Raw genomic sequence first — 20,948 nt, 5'->3', positions numbered from 1 at the left:
AAAGTGGGGGCTAAGATGCTACAATATCAGAGTTTAGCAGAGTTTAGAGTAATGGTGACCAGACGTTCCAGTTTGTCCGGAATTGTCCCGGTTTCAAGCTGGGTGTCCCGAGTCCCGACAAATATCTGTAAAACACTAAAATGTTTGCACTAATAAAAAAAAATAATAACAATATAATAACAATATTATACTTATATTCAGCGCTAACATAGACATTTCTCGTGTTCTCTCCCATTCGTTATTGCCTAAAAACATAAAGCCTGTCTAACTTCAACACTGATTTGTCTGTATGTGTGTCAATCAATCAATGTGTTGTTGTCGAGGCTGTTGCTAGGCTATGAGTCAGTATAGAGTCATACTGACAGAACCTGTCAGTATGCTTCCTCCTTCCTTCGTAAAGTAATGCAAGCTATAGTTATAATCTGCTAGTGACAGTTGTCATTTTAGCCTGAAAAATCTGCGGCCATTGGCTAGAAATGAGAAGTCTGCTTTTATTGATTTCTGTTAGACACTTGTTAAACCATAGACCCATTGTTTAAAAAAGCGATATCACTGTAAACAGCTTATTCGCCTTGCTAGAACAGAAAGCTTGACAGGCGTAGCAACAGTGAATGATCAATTTGCGTAATCTCAGTTAGTCTTTACTCATTAGGATTTAGTGACATTATTGAAATCCTCCTTAAATCAACTTAACTAAGCACTTAGTTCATTTTAAGCCAATCACTAAATCTATGCCACATTAATTATCCACCAGTATGCCTGACAGGTCTGTGTCAACATGGCAGCCCAGGCCTTTAATACAGCATCAATATTCAAACCCACTGGGTGTGAAAAAAAAATCTCATCTGAAATGTCTATATCAGAGCTATTTAAAGACGGAAAATAATTCCTCACTCTATTTCGACAGCCATGATTGTCTTGGGTAAACGGCTATGAATATTCCAAAACTTCAAGCGGCAGGCAATTTTCCCTCAGGTCTGAAGTGGACATCAGTCAATCCGTACATTATACTCCCTTCTCTTTAACTTGCTCCATGATATGAGTTAATCAATCACACATCGGCCCCCTTAAACTGAACTTCATTGAAATTAAGTGGAAGTTTACTCTCTTCTCCGAGTGGGAGAATGAGATTTTTTCTTTTCTTTTTTTAATGCCATGACATTTAGGCTAAGGGAAAGTGATGAAGACTCATTCAGAACATCTAACCTCTTTGGCGTTATTAAATTTCTCATTACGCTGCAGTGATATTTTAATTATTATTCATAGTCAAACGTCGTAATACATCTCAGAGCAGGTGATTATGTGACAACAGAGGAGGACCTTCACCGACCAAGGATTCGGGGGGGCTTGTTGGTATATATAGTGTGCACATCTGCCACAGAGAAGTAAAACACCCTAAAGATCCTCACAAAATAGGACAATTAAGGAGCCTTTGCAGGAGATGTAGCAACGGGTGGACTATAACCAGTAGGCACTCACACTCCTCCCAAAGGTCTGTTCACCAAATAACCCCGACCCTGTTCACTTGGCTGCCTGTTTCAAATGCTTTGCAGAGCTGAAGGGCTAATTGAAAGCACTGCATTATTTTTAGACCTCCGTCTGTAAGGCCTGGTTAGATGGGTGCACAGAGACCTTTGTTTCACTGCCATGGTGACTGAAGTGAAAAAGTTATGGGCAGGGAGCTAATCCCCAAACTGCACACACACACACACACACACACACACACACACACACACAGATACAAATACACACAGACACAAACACACATGCACGCACACACCTTTAGCATTTGAAACCCAGAGTCCCTGGGCACAGACTCCCAGAAAGTGGGACATTTGAGGGTTGAAACACATGCCAGAGAGCAGAATATATTCCTGACATCACTACCCCCAAAACACTGTGCAACTGGAGCTCCAGAATTTTCTTTGAAGCTGTGTTCAAGTTAATGTGATCCTTCCTTGCTCTGACTTTAAAGCCTGCCACGCCAAACACAGTTTCCCACGGATGTTTGTATGTGATGATGATCCTACCAGAGAATCAGCCAATCTCCTCAGAGCTACTGTCCCTAACTTAACTTCTCAGAGATAATACGACTAGGTCTGCCAACTAATCTCCTAAACCAGGCCCCGCGATCTCGCCTCCGTCCATCCACACTGGGCTAAGGCAGGGAGCGTGGCTACTGCAGGGCAGCTGAGGTTTGACCCTGCCTCTGCAGAGACAAATCCTCACATTCCCCAAGGCACTTCCTGTGAGCTTAAATAATGGCAAAGCTGGGCCAAATGACTTCCAGCGATTTCATCATTATTTCTGTGAGAGCGCTCATTCATTTTCATAACTTTAATATTTCAGGGATATACAGATTAGGAGATTTAATCTCTCCGAGAATATTCATCACTTGATTTTTAAGTGACATTTATCTCTATAATATAGTGTTCAGCAGAGAGGAGCTCTAGGACTGCAGAAAGGCCATCTGTTAGTGTTTTGGAAAAATGAACAGAGGGAGGAACGGAGATTAATCGCAAGAAAATGGTGTGTATGGCATTCCCACTTTCTATTGCATGTACAGGGCTGATAAATGTATATTGTTGATTTAATCTACAACCAAGCAGCCGCAGAGCAACTAAGTCCACCGACCATTTACATACCCAGTAAGTTGAAAGACATATGATGGGCGAGTGTGACAGAAAAAAAAAGCTTTTGTACTGAACACGAGGTGACAGGGAGTGTGGGAAGCAGGCAGAGCTGACAGCGTGGGCCCAGACAGATGTGTGAATGGCTACCAGGCTCCGTGTTTTCACGGCTGACAGGTAGGAGGGTGGACAGAGAGGTTAAAGGACAGCGGAAGTGCACATTTATGCAAGCCTGAGACGACCCGCTGCCTGGCTCCTATTGTTCTTTTATTTCGGAGAGCAGTAAACCCGTTAGGGAGGTGGTCTAATCCCATTGCCATGATACTGCCCTGTCACAGCTAATGGAGGTTGTGCCTACAGAGAAGAGAGATTGCTTTAATCCATCCATTGTCTGATTGTGTTGATGGAGGATGAGAAAGGACTCCGGGGCAAATAGTCTTTATGGAGGAACTCGTGGCTATAAATTCCTCCACTTTGCAAAACTGTGATGATGTTTGAATTACCAACAGACATTGCATACAGACAACATATTTTGCATTGTTAGCGAGGCTTGACAGTACTCATATAAACCATAGCAATGGTGATTCGCACAATTTCAGAGTCAAATTTAGGCACAGACAATTTTCCTGCATCCAAGTACAGATACATTGTAAAGTACACATATAAACCGTATTCATTAGGGATGATATATATCTGATGTAGGGCTGCAACTAAATATTATTTTCATTATTGGTTAATCTGCCGATCTATAAAATGTGAAAAAATTCGGAAAAATGCTCATCACAATTTCCTGGAGCCCAAAGTGACGTCTTCAAATTGCTTCTTTTGTCCAACCAACAGTGCAAAGACTCTTCATTTACTATCATGAATGACAAAGAAAAGCAGCACATCCTTACATTTAAGAAGCTGGGACCAACAAATGTTTGACATTTTAGCTTGAAGACGATGAATCGATTATCAAAATTGTTGGCGATTCATTTTCTTTGGATCGACTAATCAATTAATCAACGCAGCTCTAATGTGAGGACTCCGCCCAGTGAAAAGAGAACGTAGAACAGAAGAAGCCAAGAAACAAGCTGCAACCAGAAGTTTGATTCCGTCATAATCCCTCATCAGGAGTAAGAGGAACATCTGGCTCTAAAGCCTTTAAAACAAGTTTTATTTTTTATTTGTCCTACTTTATTCTAATCCTTCCCCACCATGTGACCATCTCCTCGTTGAGACAGGCAGACATTCACATTCATCGTTTGGAAATAGACACTACTACCCCCCCCCGCCCCTTTCTTGCTTTCTTTTAAAGCCAAAAAACACTGTTTGGAAGAATGGAGGAATAGATTTCAGTCCACTCCCACTGTCTCATTATTCTGGTTTTTCAACAGCTAGTCAAGTCAGCCGGTCACTGGCAGCTTACAGTAACACGGGAAGGAAAAAAGACAGAATAATGACTGCTGCTGGCATTTCCGAGCAAAGCAAGCTCCTCACTAGAAGGTGCTCTAGAAGGGAGCAACAGCAGCTATACAAAGAACACAACTTGTGGACCTCGGGGTGCGCAAAATGCATTTGAGCAGAAAAAGCATTACCTCAATTGTAGCTGTGCAGCAAACAGGGACTGACTGGCTGTACAGAACAAGGAAATCTATCTTAGTTCTTGAATCCTTTTTATGTTTTGACACAAACCTCCATGACTCAGAGGTGAAGTCAGCATTTGTCTCCACTATATTTTCTTCTATTTAATGTGATACAAATGCATTTCCTCATTATTCCCGATTGTGATGAAGGCAATCTGCGCGAGTTATGCTACAGGTGTCTTCCCTTTCCTCAAGAGCTTTTTGGGAAATAAAAGATGTGGGAAAACAACCTGTCACATCTTAAACTGGTTATTGTGATCATACCTCTGCCGTCTACTACCAAGAGATGGGAAAACAACCTGAACAAGTGGCGTGTTAGCTAAAATGTTGTAGTTCAGGGGCGGGTTTTGCTGTTCACAGCACCAACAATCAAGCTAGACTAAATGAATGGTCTTCCACAGGTCAGGAACAGTACTGCAGCTGTATTACATTTATAAATACAACATTAGTGGCCAATCATGATGCTTTATTTTTATTAGAGTTGATCAAGAAAAAATGCAAAAAATCCACTGGTTCCAGCTTCTCATTCTCATGCAGCTGTTGTTTTGTCAATATCTTTGGGACAAAACAAGATATTTGAATCCGTACACTTGGACAATCGAGCTAAACTAAATTTGTGGCTATAACAACGATGTGTTGAGTGTAAATCGAAAAGGGATTGTTCCTGTCAGAAATGGCAGTGACTTGGTTGTGGTGTGGTTGTGTCCCACCTTCTTTTAAAAAAACATACCCAAGCTTATTACTGTGGAAGTACTGATAAGCCCAGGAGCTTTTTAGATTATTCAGTGCTTCAACGTCGGTGGCAACACAGTCAGTATGATAACATTAATCAAATTAAGACGTGACTGTTTGTGTTCATCATTCTTTTCCCAAAAATCTCTAGGAACGGGGAAACATGTGTAGCAAAGCCCCAAAGTTGGACTATTGTCTCTGGGCTGCATGTAAAGAAACATACCAGGTGTGATTCGATCAGGTTTTGTGTGTCTGTTTCTTTTATACTTGCAGGGGTATAACATAGTAACTAGCTAACTGTCAAGTTTAGCAAACCACAATGTAAAGGAAACAAAGAAGAAATCAGGAAATGGACATCAACTTCACAGTGTAAACAAACCACAACATTTCACGTGAAACAAACGTGAAATAACTTGGATTTATCAACGTTAATGGACTGGACAATGACAAGATGAGATATGACATGTCTTAAGAATTGTATATGCTCTTCTGGAAGATCACTTGCTGAAATGTCCCCAAACCCAGAAAGAAAAAATGTAGAAAACTTCCCGATATGACGTTGGATCAACCAATGAGCTTGCTTGACACGCAGGTTCACACAATGCGTTTGAGATTTGGGAGGTGTGTGCATTGGCTCCTCTTCATGCCTCTGCGATCTACTGTCGCCCATAACACCATTTTATATGTATCTCAGCAGAAGCTATTCGAGCTAACTCTCGCAGAAGTTCAGTGAAAAGAATGAGCGGAAGTTGTGCCCATAATTCACACAAAGTATCCTGGGGCTAAGAAATGCGTGGCTGGAGTGAGTGAAGTGCAAATCTGTAAGTGCACTGCAGAGAAAAGTCTTAGTCATGCAGCACAATACATTATGCATCATTCACTGGCAAATTAATGTGTAATTAATGTGGTTAAAACCAAGTTAATGTCAGCACTCCTGCTCCCGTACTGAGACGTACTGTACTAACTGTCGAACAGATGCATTGGTATTAATTACTGCTCAGTGGGAGTTTTAAAGCCCTTCCTCCTCCCACCTGTTGTCCCTCAGACTTCTGCCTCCCACACAGCCACCAATAACACACACACACACACATTTCTGCAAAACCACCAGCTTAAAATTGGCCTCTCATTAACACTGCACACTCCCCCCTGCCAGAGCTAATTGGGTCACTACTTACCCCACAGTCAGCACAACCTCACACAGAGGGGAGGGGGGAAGTCTGAGACCACCACCATGCTTCCTTAGCATATGCCCTCGCTAGCCAGAGGCAGTGAGATTAGAACAAAACAGCCACTTATTAATACTGTTAGTCACTCAGTGCCTGCAGGTGAGTCACCCCTCTACCAATATGACTGTACAGTAATCTCCAGCTGCACCCAATGCTAGATTTCATTATCAACAATTTAAAAGAGGCAATATGACAGTAAACGCATCATGTCTTCTCCCAGCTTGGATATTTGCATTCGTTGCAGCTGTTTATGGTTCCCTATATACGTTATATGCGAGGAGGCTGTCCCTATTTTAGGACACACAGATGAGGTCAGCCAGCCGTGAGCACTTACACACACTGCCAGTAAGGAAGTCTCAATATGGTGGAAGATAAGACTACGCTCAAATTGCTGTTTTGTGTGTGTTATTTTTAACGAGGGCAGTCCGACCTTGTTAATCTGTTATGCGCCTTCCCCTAATCAACCCACTGACTAATCCATTTCCTCATGCCAAAGAGAGCTGCAGTTCAGCCCAGGGCCGAGCCACACTGGCACAATTAAGAAGGAAGGAAGACAATGGCACGTGTCCTGGACCGAGGAGGGAAAATAATAGACACGGTTCCTAGTGGGAGTTTTTTTTTTTACTTCAGTGCACTTTCACAAAGATAGGAGAAAGCTCACACTCCCCTGCTGCTACTCTTCAGCAGCAGGCAACACGTCTGTACAAAGAAAACACAGCGATACATCCATGCTCACGCACATGATCTTATTGTTGCACGCAGAGCAGACTCTCAGGTGATGTGATTATAATCTGGTTGCCATAGAGAAGGTCTGCACAGGTCAGTGACAGCATATTTTTTGTAGACCTGATCAAGCAAAAATGCCAAAATTTCACAGGTTCCAGTTTATACTTTTGGTCAGACAAAATAAGACACTGAAGGCATCACCTGGACTCATCAAAATGGGAATTCTTCACTATTTTCTGACATTTTATAGACAAAACGGTAAAGAGATTAAATGATAATAAAAAAAAAATATATATATATATGAAGGCCAGGCCGCCATTTTTCAACCTGGGTGTTATCCCAGTCCATTACTCACGATAGCATTTTATTCACCACCTCCATCATAAAGATTTGGGAAACTCAGACTCTGGCAAGAAAGATGGCAATCGAAGCACAACCCTCCGACAGCTTTCCAAAATACACAAATCATCTCAAACACTTGTCATTGAGTCTGACTGACAGTAAACACAGAAAGTAGTCCCATGGAAATCCCTGGAGCTGTTGTAGTGAGCTGCATAGCATAACGGATAAACTATGTTTTTTCTGTTAAATTGAAGTGTTGAAGTGTTTAAAGTGTTTTGAATGTTGTGGGAGGCTTGCACTCCTTTACCGATAGACGCAAGTTAACATGAGGTCAGGGATGGTACCAGAAACATGACACTGACAAATATCTAATGAGAATTTGTCACATCATGGCCGATACCCAATCTTCTTACTATGGTCAGTATCTGCAGCAATACCAGTCATGACCAATATTTATTATGGACAAAAATATGAGAATGAGGTGCACCTGGTCTGGCCCTGTGCCAGCATCAGAGGAGAGAGGCATCTGGTATGGGGACTGCTGGCTGTTGTGTTTTGACTTTGTGGTTTTGTGGTAGTCTTGATTTAGTGTCTTGGTTGTTCATATGTCTTTATGTTAATAAATCCCATGGATTTGGTTGCTTTAAAGGTGTTTCTCTGTGGTTGATTTGGGTCAGTGGTGGAGTGTTAGTTCGCCCCACAAGGCTGCCTAACACTAGCTAGTTCAACGATAGCTAAAAAGTTTAAATTCACTGTGCTGACTCCTCTCACGCTGCAATTAAACACTTGACGCCAAAAAAACCAAAGGGCTAAAGACAAAATACATTATTGTCACAGTGGCCTAAAATTAGAAAGAAATCCATTATCCATTAGGATATTATTTAATTGAATGAAAGACATATGATGAATGAATTTATCTCCACTCACACCAACATCTTTTTAGGGGTTGCTTCCTGCAGTCTGGTTACTTCATATCATTATTTTTAAAACCAGCCAACTCTCCGGTGGACCTCCATAAAGCTGCCAGACGGCTACAAAAAGATCTGGGACACAATCTGCGTACACACATCAACATATAGTGCAAACAAAAAAAAATGTGCAGATAAACACACACACACTTTCAGGACTATGATCAATAACATAGAGCCTTACTGGCAACATCAAGCGAAGCATTACGACTAATGGCCTCTCCCAGGTAGTTGCGGGCCACACAGGTGTAGACGCCCTCGTCTGGTTTGCTCCGGCGTCCGTGTACGATGCGCAGGAAGAAGAGGGAGCCGCTGGGCAGGAGCATGCGGTGAGAGCGGGGGTCGTCTCTGTCTGTCTCCACCCGCTCACCATCCTTATACCACTCTATACTGGGAGTGGGTCGGCCCTCTGCCTTGCAGTTGAGGGTGGCAGGCTCCCCCTTGGAGACGATCAAATCCGAGGGGTCCTCCGCAATCCGAGGTGCGCTGTCTTCAAACCGTGTCCTGGACCCTGTGAAGTGGAGATGAGGGCAGATGTTATCTAGCCATCTGACCACCGACCATTCATGAAAACATGTAAGCTCTTTGTGAGACAGCAGCAAATCCATCTGAAAGGCATGAATATCTTCCTTTAGACATGCTGGCTGTGTGTTGGATAAATTTGTGTGTAGCGAAGCAGCAAATCATGGGTAATCTACTTTTGAAGGTTGACTCTGAATTCAAGGTAAGACCTCACCTTTTCAGAAAACATCAATTGGCCTTTCAGATCACTAAATTTGATATCTATTTTCTCTTGCTATATTCTGAAAATAGCGAAATACAGTAGCCCCATGTTGCCTAATGGTAAAGAGAACATATTGCGTGTATATATAGCAGAGCATTTTCACAGAAGACACCACCTGCACAGAGGATGCAATCACCCATGTGATATGGTAATGGCCAATCTCTGTGTCAATCAGGATTGCTGCAGAAGTGGAGATGATAGTTGGTGGAAAGCTGGGCATAAGACAGACGGATCTATGTATTTAAGGGGAGAAAGACCCAAGTTGAGAGAATGAGCAAGGCAGAGAGATATAGATAACTCCCACATCCCTCTCTCTGGGGATCCATTACTATCTTCCCTTGACTGTGAGGGAAAGGCACACTGCTTCAAGTCCTATGGTAAGCTTTTAGAGCAAGACCAAATGTCTCTAACAGTGTGTTACAGTTAGAAAAATGAATAATTAAAAATGCCGCTGCTTTTAGTTTGGCTCTGAGGAACAGATGGTCTCTCCCTCACTCTCAAAAAAAAAAAAAAGAAAATGAAATGGTCACTGTGCCACTGATTATTGTTCTGCTCTGTCTGAGGCATTATTTTCAGCACATAATCTAGACTGCATGAAAATCCTCCATTATCATTGGAGAGGAGCAGTCAGGAGTAACCTAATGACACACATGTTGTTGCACATGCTGCTGTTACATTACACTTAAATCTGAGGCATCAGGATAAACCCTCCCTTTTCAGCTGTAAGCAGATTTATGTCTTTTCATGAACTGATTTGATCCATGCAGGGCCTGGAGTCGCCATCATGGTATAAACCTGAAGTAAACATCTAAAGAGCGATCTGAGCGCTCTCAGCTAACACCCCGGGGTCAGAAACCAGGACAGCTCAAAACACTAATGCAGGATGTGGATGAATACTAATCGAGACATTAAAATGTGCCGTCAGTCCTGACAAAAACACACACTTTGTTTACAATAACTAATCCTTTAAGATCTTATCACATCTGTATGGTATCTGTGAGGACTACATGATGACACATCTGACTGCGTTTGTCCACAGAAAATTTCGATTTTAAAGAAGTGTCTCCAGAGCCCAGTGGTGTCCTGGCGGTGAACCGTGTTTTTAAAGCACGCAAAAGGGATTCACTGGCAGTTCCAAATCCCAACTCGTGTAATACAGTTACATCACTCTGAGATCTTCCCTCCTGTCATAACTGGATTTTATCACAAAAACAAATACTGCGAGAGAGTTGACCTCTTAAAAGATTACTCAGGCAGTTTAATGCTGCATTTCCAAGTGCAAAAGAAAAAAAATGTGCAGATACACACACACACACACACACACACTTTAAGGACTATGATCAATAACATGAAGCACAAGGTTTCTGTTGTAAATTTAAGGTCTCCAAACCCAAGCCGAGGTAACCCTCATGACATCACTGTGACGTCGTAGTGACCTGACATAGCTCCTCCAAAGCCTCACAAGACATTAGACAGCTGTTGTCACAGTCTGAGTAGTACTACTCATGGCTACTGAGCTGATCTTTATGTGTGAAATCAGTTTAACTGTGATTAAATTTCACATTTTTAGCTCCATAAAACAAATAAAAACAGAAATCTTTGGTACAAGACAGAACCTCCAGATCTGATTCTCTGACTTCACTTTAAAGTTCAAAAAGTAAATCAAATTAAATATTTGGGTTCATGGATTGACTCACTTCCATAGCACACAATGATCATGTTATGCTCATCTAAAACTAACATTTTTAAAGTTGTAAAAATAGATTTTTTTGGCAGTTTGGGGGGCAACAAAACAAGCTGTAATCATTTAGAGACGTGTTTTTGTCCACCCGATGAATGTCAGTCCAATATTCACTCTCTGTTTTTGGTCTCCACCAACTCCTGAGAGAAATATTTGGCTATTTAGCTGCTAGATGCTCCACTATGTTTTTTTTTTCTGTCTGCTGCGGCTGGAAACAATGCTAATGACAGCGTTGAAACTGAGCCAAAACAGTAAAGTTGTGCGCCATAAAAACCATAACAATGAGCTGAAAGACACTAAAACTCTCTGTGGAGCTCGTGGTAATTATCCCTGGATTCATCACTACGAGCGACCCCTTTTCACATTACACATCCAGTGTGAACATGAAAAAGTTATCAGTGCAGCTTTAATGTAATGTAAGAGGAACACTCATTCCTCGGAGGGACTTAAAAGTTTTACTAGCTCATATTTTTAATAATGTATGAGATTGTTTTAATTAGTGTGGCTGTGTGTGTGAGTGTGTTGACCTCAATGAGAATCCCTGAATAAATAAAGTTCAACTAACTAATAATGTATAAAATTATTTGTAGACTTTTATAGTCATTGATTACTCCGATCAGTTCATTTTTATGGTGCCCAAACTCTCCAGAGAAAATGAACTTCATGTTAAGGGCTTTTATTTTTATATTCCGACAAATTACGTTATGTTTACTCACAGGAATACAAGCTAAACTCAGCGGTTACCTCATCATTCCAACCACCCAACAAAACCATCAGTCTGCCATTAACAACGCCATTAACCATTAACGATGGATGATTTTAATCCTTTTATTATACACATTTATAGCAGCTGTAGTCGATGTTCCCTTTCCTCTGTTTATGAGACCCAGCCGTCCTTGTACTCGGTGTCCTGGTCGCTTTCAGTTGGTTTGAATGGCATGAATGTCACCATGACAAATTCCCGCATATTCATTTTATTTGGTGGATGAATATTTTTATGAGACACAAAATATCAAAAGGAATTTTAATGCAACTATGCAGACACAATCCAGTTGAGAATTAAAAATGTATCAGGAACACAGGTATGGGGGTTATTAATGAGGGTTCATGGGCACAGCTGCAACTATCATGCAACAGAGTCAACGTGGCACGATCCAGATGTATTACAGAGAACACAATCTTGTCAAAAGCAGAACAGCAAACAGCTCCAAGTGGCCACAGTGACAAGCATCAACGCGCTCCTGTGACAAGTGTGCAATCAGTGAAAAGTCCACGCCACCTTGAGCACGACAGCAACACATTTTCTTTGTGGGAAAGAATATTTTCCCAGTAATGTCGGCTTCATGACAGGAAGATTGCGGTGCAGTGGTTGAAAGCACCTTTCAGCAAAAAGAAAACTCAGCCCCGCTTGTGACACAGAAAAATAAACGTCACAGGTGATAATGGGGACCTCAGTGAAGGTATGTTTTTTGTCGGATCATAAACGCGGCCCATTAGAGCTCACAGTAGCTCATGTAGTGCATGTGGGAATTTAGAGTTTGACTTGATTTGTGTGAAAAATATTAATCTGGGGCATTCTGGTGTGAAATCACTTTCAAGTTTACAATGAACAAGTAGGGAAGGATATCGGCTACTCATGTAGTAGAGTTTCAGAAGAAATTACATAAACTCAGGAAAAGATGTTTCACAAACTGCTGCTTCAGTTCATTTAAGCAGTTGCCACGATTCACAAAATTCACAGCTTTGATTGACATCATGCAGCAAATCAGGACAATATTTTCAATTTACTGTATATTTAACTTTACAAAAGTATTATTATGCAGACTTCAGAATAAGAGATTGGAGTTATGTCTGACAGCTTGGTTTCTCAGCAGCAAGTAAAACACAAAGGCAGCGTTTTACAAAAAACAAATACAGCTCGATGTGTTTAGAAAAATAACAGGAGGAGAAACAATCCCAGCGCTGCACTGAAAAAAAGAGAGCCAAGATAATCCATAAGAGTGAATGGCAGCCAACCTTGAGCTGTCGTCCAACACGGAGGGGCTTTGTGAATGAGAGTGTGCCGGCTTCATGCAAGGTTATCACTCTTTAGTACACTCTCAAGGCTATGCTGTGTACAAATGAATGTGTCACAGACTTTTCATGGAGAAATACAGTAAATGTAACAGCTCTGCTCGTGTGATACGTGCTGAAATTGAAGCTGATATTTTGTATTTTAATCTGCCAAATGAAAAGCTTCAGTCTATCTATTGGTGGTGTTAATTCTACATTTTAATCTTTGTTTCTTCTTTCTTTTTTTTCTTTCATGTTGTTATAGGTGAGGTCCCTTACAATATTTATCATATTTATTTATGGATCCTCTCATTTGTAGGCCTACAGTATATGTCGATGTAGATCAGGGCTTTGTACATTTAAGGTGTTCTTGTTAAAATACATTTATCTTGTTGATATGAATGATTTTGAAATATTGCGATTGCTTTTTTTTTTTCAATTTTTAGATTTCCTGATTTTGCTGATCTAATGTGCTTAGAGTTTCTTATTGTGAACCTACTTTCCATAACATTGGTACATTTACTATGTTCACAATTGGAAAAACTCTGTATTGCGTTTGTTTTTATATTTGAATAGTTCATTGACTTTAAATCTGCTAAAGTAATTGATTTTTTGGCCACTTGGTGTAAAACAAGTCCTAAACACAACATTGACACATCATCACCTTTTAAGTTGACATGGCGAACCTGTTAGAAAACTAGTTACTTATTTACACATCTAGCAGTTACAGAGCAACATTATCATTAATTTGGAGTCGTGTTTCTGTCCACCTGACGAATGTAAGTCCAATATTCACTCTTGTTTTAGCTGTTTGGTCTCTGCCACCTCCTGAGGGAAATATCTGGCTCTTTAGCTGCTAAATACTCCACTATGCTCACCAGCTAGTCGCTAACTTTCTGCCATTTGGTGCTGAGCAGGTAGTGAACTTTGAGTTTTTAGAGCTTATTCACTGAAAACAGCTGCCTGCTGCAGCCAGAAATGACACTATGAGAGTGATGAGCGTGAACAAAAACAGTTAAGTTGCTGCTGGATGGCTCAACAATGAGCTGAAACTCAGGATAAAGTTCCTTGACACACAGCTGCAGATTCAGGTGATAATTCTCATCACTAAGAGCGACTGCTTTCACATTGTCATTAGATACATTGGTTTTATAAAAAATACTAAAAATACTATAGCTGCGTACCAGCATCCTCTGATTGGCTGAGAGCCTACAGCCTATGTACTGTATGTATGGTGTTGTCTATATAAACTTTACCTGATGAAGGTCTGAGGAAGTTCATGAACAAAGTGAGTAAGTGATGGACGATGTGAAGGATTCTTTGCTCTCTTTTCAGTGGTATTAATAGAATTAGAGCTACAGACTTAACTCATTATGATCTGATCGTGTGTGTGTGAGGATGATTAGATGTGGTAATTGCCATGATTGCATCTAATCTGTGAGAATTTCTTCATTTATTCACAAAGCGAATGAAAAAAAATCCAGCAACTGCAGTCAAATGAAAGCCCATTAGTGCCGCACGCAGCTCTGATAGACAACTTATCGCATTGGTCCTAATTGCAAACTCAGACGCACGCCCACATGTTTGCTCGTGGCGTCTCCTGCATTTCTACCTCATCGAACACACACAGTTAGCAGGGTAAGAGCCGTGGGGGTGATCAAGATCACGTCTTGAAAACCCTGTTCATTCAGGCTATATTCTGCATTTCTTGGCTCCTAGCTGTGACATTGCATAACGAGGGCAGCTTTCATTAATTAGTATTTCTTAATATTAACCTTGCATCCTCCCCGGGGGCAGAAGTGTACTGCTGTCATGCTAATGTGTGAAAACAACAAAGCCGAAGAGGGGACGTCTCTGTTTTGCTTCAGATCTCGGTGCCTTTTAGCGACAGCCAGGCTCGCAGCGAAACACATACAAGAAGCTAGACCTGTCTGAGCTCACAGCTTGATATCTGGTGGAAAAACACAACTATCTACCTGTTAGGCAGACTGCTCAGAGACTTACTTTACATGCTAGTTAAAGTGAGACAGTAGCAGAAGGCTGGCAGCTTGTCTGTGGGGCTGGTGGCTGTCTGCTGAGATTCACTGGTGTCTTTTTCAATTTCAATTAATTTACATACTTAAAAAGGCCAAAAACATTCAAGGAGTTCTTGTGACATTGCCAAGTAATCTCTGTGCGAGGGAGATAATGTGCCACAGCATTTACTACGTTTCAAAGCAGAGAAGTCAGGTTTGAATTTCTTCTGGCAACAGTCTGGGCTTTCTGAGCCTTTGTTTGGCAACTGTCCTCCTCACCCGTAATCTAATCTCTAAATGATGTCATCACCAACTGTACCAGAAGTGGGACATCATCAACGTCCGGCGACATGACTCAAGCCTGTGGCACACAGTGGTTTCATCATCCACAGTCGTTTCATCAAAAGGGACTGTGAGGGGATTTAGTCAGCCTTCAGCCATATTTGTCACCAAGTAATGAGCCGGAGGACAGAGTGGACACAAATCACCAGCTAAGGGTTGTTTAGCATCGATTAGTTCCACACTGAGCACGCCAACAGCTGAGTCTGAATGCAGCTCAAGATAACTGAGATTTCAATGAGGTGTATTAGGGTCCACACTGATGGCATTTTAATTGGGATTCGGTCTGTGTGTGAGACAGAGCTGCTGTGTTAAATCAAGCGCAATTTGTGAAGGGGGCTGTTGTTGTTTTTGCTCGCAATCACACAGAGGATTGAGAAAACACGCACACAAAACCCCCACCACACGTCTTCAGAGACATTATTGTCTGGACACACCAACACAAACAAAACAAATCTCGCTTCAACTCATACAAATTTTATTTCCTTTATGTAAAATAAATTCTACCAGTGGGGTATTTGTCTAAACATGGCTCCCGCAGAGGTCATGAAGCCCGTTTGAATCCTCCTCTTTCAAGTATTTCTATGAAAATGCTCATCACCCTACGGGAACGTGCAGAATAATAGAGGTGGGAATGAGAGAAAATACCCACTCCAGATTAATGGATGTAGGCAGATGGTGTGGGTGTTGAAAAGTGCCCTTAATGTTGAGAGGTGGCCCCGGTTTATAATGATGAAGCAGGGCGAGTGGCACAAGGAGCCCAGGATTCATAGTAAAATTATAGTACATCATCGAGATGTAAAATAGCTAGGCTGATATACTTAGATATACCGGTATTATTGCAGTACTGAAATGTAATGTTATGTTTGAGTTTGAGTAGAAACATCACATTGTTTATCCACAAGAAAAGATGGACAAGACTATTTTTCTTTAAAGCTGTCAATATTTTTATATTAACAATGGATCACATGACTTCTTGTATGTGAAAGGGGTCGCTCATAATGACAATCTCACAAAGAATCATCGCCCGACACTGCAGTTACCCTCAGCTCTACGAAGCATTTTAGCGTCTTTCAGCTCGTTTTGGTTTTACAGCCTGAGACTTCTGTTTTGGTTCTCTTTACCTGCTTTTAGCAGCGTCGTTTTCAGCAGCAGCAGGCAGCTGTTTTCATTGAAAAAGCTCTAAAAAACCCACTGCATGCTACCTGCTCAACACCAAACAGCAGACAAACAAAGTTAGTGACTAGCTAGCGAACATTTAGCTGCGTAAGAGCCAGATGCTTTCTCAAGAGTTGGTGGAGACCAAAAACTAAAAGTAGAGTGAATATTGGAGTTACATCATCAGTTGGACACAAACACAACTCCAGATTAATGATAATGTTGCTAATGTATCTGCTGGATGTGTAGATAGGCAACTGTGCTAACAAGTTAGCCATATCAATTAAAAAGCTGACAATATGTCAGTGTTGTGTTTACAGCTTGTTTCCACCAAGTTGCAGGTTTTAAAACACATTTAAAAGGTGCCCTTTGTTTTCTTGTAAACAAACAAAAGTTATGTTTATATTCAGTGTTTCTCACCAGAACGTATATGTATTTTTGGGGCCTAACAAACATGTTGAGTGCATTTCAGTGCTTGTGGAACATTTGAAAAGTCAACTTTAAATTTTGCTGGAGGTCTTCCTCTGGCACGTTAAGGCTACCAACTCTCAATCAGCAGTACAGCATGAATGAAACCACCAGCAGGACGTAAATCACCCCTCTATGTACTCGTGCACAATACTAACAAAACAGGGACCCACTCACATTGCAAAACATTGCTCCACAGCGCTACTAGTGGACAAAAACTCCACAGGGTACCTTTAAGGGATCCTATCAAAAATGTTGTGTGTGTTATGTGTTTGTGTAAATAAATTAACATCAGCCAATATGTTTTTAGATTATTTAAACTCAAATATCAATATAAGCATTGGCCTCAAAAACAGCACCAGTCGGGCTCTGGTGTAAAATATGACTGTAGTGCACTGCATCAGTGAAGACTTCTCGGTTTAATTTCATTTCATATCCACAGAGTTAAATTCAATTCAATTTGCTAAAAGATTAAAACTGAAACACACCATTCAGACCTCTGATACATAATCAACTACAATGTACTGTAATATCTCTAGAGAATGAAAACAAAACATCTGCACTCTCATGAATTGAGTCCTGCTTTTATTTGGGGTTTGGATTATGGCTCAGAAATTTAAACTGTTATTAGAGCGATGGTTAAAACATATAATCCCTTTCTCAAAAGGTAATCAAAATGAGCTTTTAAAAGCATTTTTAATGATATGTGTGCATCCTCAAAAATATTTTCTTTTGGGGGGGGGGGGGGGGGGGGGCTTGTCAGACTGTGACACTGTCCCTGAGAGTTTATGAGCTCACAGCTGAACTAGAAGTGAGAGTTAAATGGTTTCACTTTGGCCACAGTGGAGCCTCTTCTGACCTCTCCTGCTGCCTAATGGCCTCCCTGTGTGGCCACCTCAGTGCTCTGGAGGACACTGGCTGAGAAAATGTGCATCTTCTTGGCATTCACCCGTGGTATTTAAATATGGTAAATTAATGCGTGTGTGACATTTCCCTTCTATAATTCATTTTGTTGGGAGGATACGCTCAGCTCCCACAGCTGTCTGGGAAACGTGTTTGAAATCCAGCTAAACACAACATTTACATCCATCTGGAGGGACAGAAAACACGATAAGACAAGTCAAATACACTGTGAGGCAGTCACGCCATATGGGCTTTGAGAGTGTGTGTGTGTGTGTGTGTGTGTGAGAGAGAGAGAGAGAAGAAACACCTTTAAAATAAATTCCTGCTTATTATATTAATATTATATTAATATTTTACCTGATGTGATGGTGATGAATGAGACAGTCACAAGTAGTAAATTTCCAAAGTTCATCTCCACACTCTCCCGGTGTCAAGTCCTCCGGAGTCTGCAGCCTCGTGACGGTTAGATCAAACCTCCAGTCATAAAATCGCCCAGATTTGACTAAAAGCAGGTAAACTGAGCCGGTTTGGACGCCTGAGCCTCAACTGGAATATTTCAAGAGAGTAAAATCATCCCAAAAAAACTTTGATGTCACTCCCAGAAAGCCATGACAGCAGCAGGATGATGATCAGCAGCAGCGGCGGCGGCGGCAGCAGCAGCAGCAGCAGCACCGCCCCGGAGAAACCCAATAACAAAACTCAGCAGCAGCACTTCTTCATCCCCGCATGGTCACACACACACAAGAGATGCCCTGCTGCTGCTCAAAACAACAAAAAAGAGGAGGTTTAACTATATATAGCCCGGTCATAAATAAAATAACTCCTCTCTCTCTCTGTCTTCTGCTCTGGTCAGGTCAGTTGCGGGTTTGAGCGAAGATGAAGCGCTGCACATGCCGAGCTGAGCTGCGCACCGCCTGCGATCCGCACCAAATCCTCGCCAACCTCCAGGAGCCCCTGTTTTAAAGAGACAGAGACATCTGCCTCCTGTGTGTGTGTGTGTGTGTGTGTGTGTGTAATCTCTAGCTACACAAGGACAAAAAAAGTCCTCACAAAACAGTGGAATTAGATAAATTGTAGAATATTTTCTGGGGACATTATTTAAGTTATAGGCATTAAAATGAGCCTTGGATTTTGGGTTAGTGTTTTAGGTCGTGAATAAAATTGATTTTAAGGTTGGAAGTTGGATTTGGGTCTAAAATCTTATGTTTGAGCAAGTAAAAGAGTCCTTATATATATATATATATATATATATATATATATATATATATATATGATACTGTCAGCTCTATTACTTAAATTGAAATGAGCCTTGGGTTTGGGGTTGGGGTAGTGAATGTCCAACTTTGGAAAAATTCACTCTTTTGTTTATCTTAAAGTAGTAAAACTCGTGCACACACGAACACAGTAAACTGTGATGAGGGGTCACAAGTTCACAGTGTTTCATTTCAAGTGGTCAAGAAGGTTGGAAACTTCTCACTGGGTTAGAGGTTACAAGTTATAATAAAGATTTCAGGTTAAAGTTAAGGCTGCGAATAGATTTAATTTCAAGTTTTAGGGTTGGAAGTCTAAAATCTTTTGTTCTAGTAAAATAACACCCACAAAGTCAAACAGGGATACTTAGCAATCATTGAAAACACTTAAAATTATTCAAGCAAATCAAATGAGGGAACCCTGAATGTACAGTAAGTCAGAGCATGGTAATAAACGGACTGCACATATATAGGGCTTTTTTTACCTGGAGCACTTATCATGGCAGCTTCCATGCAATGTTTATATGTGTAAATGTGTTGTTTTTACCTACATTTTTGTCGCTTTTCATAGTCTTGATTCAAAGGGAAGACCAGAAATAGTGTCAGTGAGGTAAACAGTATAATGATACAACCTATAATATCTCTTCTATACTTTCTTAATCTTGTTTTTTAGTGTCCTTTTCCTTCATAAACCACCAATTTAAACCTTTAAAAACCCAAATTCTGAATTCTCATATCTCTCTTCAGCCACTAGTAGTAGTGTTCACTATGTAGTATCGGTCGCTGCTTCTACAAGATATTGTTCCTCACACTGTATATTTTCCCATGTCAATGTCTTGTGTATCTCATGACCTAGTAACACTTACAATACTGCTCATACATTATCCCCAAATGTTCCCTTTTCCTAACACTCCCAGAGTGTGATCCTTATTCTTCTTTCCACACAGTCTCTTGCATGATTGTTGGACATTGTTGAAGTGTTGTTGAAGCGTCTAATGATAGAAGATGTCGTATACTGTACAGATTATAAAGCCTGCTGAGGCAACTATGTGATTTTGTGCTGTATAAATAAACTTGTCTTGACGCTGATGACTCCCGTTTATAATAATCACACTGCAAAGCAATATTGACACCTCAACACAACCATCATCACTTTCTCAGTTTCACCATCATTGTCACCATTGTCACTGTTGCTGATGACAATGGAGAGCGCTAACTGTGCATGCTAACGTTCGTCCTGCAGTCCTGCTGTTTAGCATCCACTCTGATTTATTAAGCAGCTGTTGTTTCACACCCACTCCTCCACAATCTGGCCCCGCTGGAGCCTCTGGTGCCAGGCCGGTCTTCCTCTCGGGGGGGTGGGTTTGTGGACACACACAGCTCCCGGGGGGGTATGAGCTCTGTTTCACTCACTCCCCCTCCTCCAGCACAGACCAGACCGGTTCCTCTGTGCCGTTGCTTCCTCTACCTCCACCTCATTGTCTCCATGTCAGGCTGTGAGAGCACAACATGATGGAGAGTGACTTTTGGACGGTCAGATGCCTGCTCTCCTTTGTCCCCCTTGAATTGGACTAGAAATTGGGCAACAGAAGAGGAGTCCAGATGTCTGTTGTGAGGCGTGACACAAAGAGGGGCCCACAATGGCTTCAATCTCAGCATTAGTGGAAGTGTGCAGCTTATTTAGGGCCACAAAGGCTAAATGGGTATAAAATAGAGGCATCTCAACAGGAGAGTGGCTGGAGTCTTGGAGTTGTCAGATGGGAATGGTGGTCTCATTTTCAACTGAAAACCTCAAAGAAGTCGTCAGGTGATACTCTGATATCACTTTATGTGATCTGATATCACACAATTGTTTTTCAGAGTGCTCCAGTTCTCTCTTTCTTTCAAAAGGGCACCATAACTCTCTTGTTTCCGCTGTTTCTTTCCTCCTTTAAAATTTGATTTTATAGAGTGAGAGTGTGTAAACTTTGAATATTTTTAAGAATC

General features: G+C 41.2%; 1 protein-coding gene across 1 annotated transcript in view; it reads right to left on the bottom strand.

The window, feature by feature from the left end:
• LOC139285434 (roundabout homolog 2) overlaps positions 1-18,124 on the bottom strand; it is a 50,790-nt gene extending 32,666 nt beyond the window's left edge. Inside the window, exons 1-2 of the mRNA XM_070905999.1 lie at positions 18,070-18,124; positions 8,437-8,763 (exon numbers count right to left, since the gene is read on the bottom strand). Coding sequence (XP_070762100.1) covers positions 8,437-8,763; positions 18,070-18,124 — 382 coding nt within the window. The remainder of the gene's footprint in view (positions 1-8,436; positions 8,764-18,069) is intronic.
• Between the last annotated feature and the right edge of the window lie 2,824 nt (positions 18,125-20,948).

This window comes from Enoplosus armatus, chromosome 5, assembly GCF_043641665.1.
Source record: "Enoplosus armatus isolate fEnoArm2 chromosome 5, fEnoArm2.hap1, whole genome shotgun sequence".
In the NCBI taxonomy this organism is placed as follows: Eukaryota; Metazoa; Chordata; class Actinopteri; order Centrarchiformes; family Enoplosidae; genus Enoplosus; species Enoplosus armatus.
This window is presented reverse-complemented; position numbering and strand designations above follow the sequence as displayed.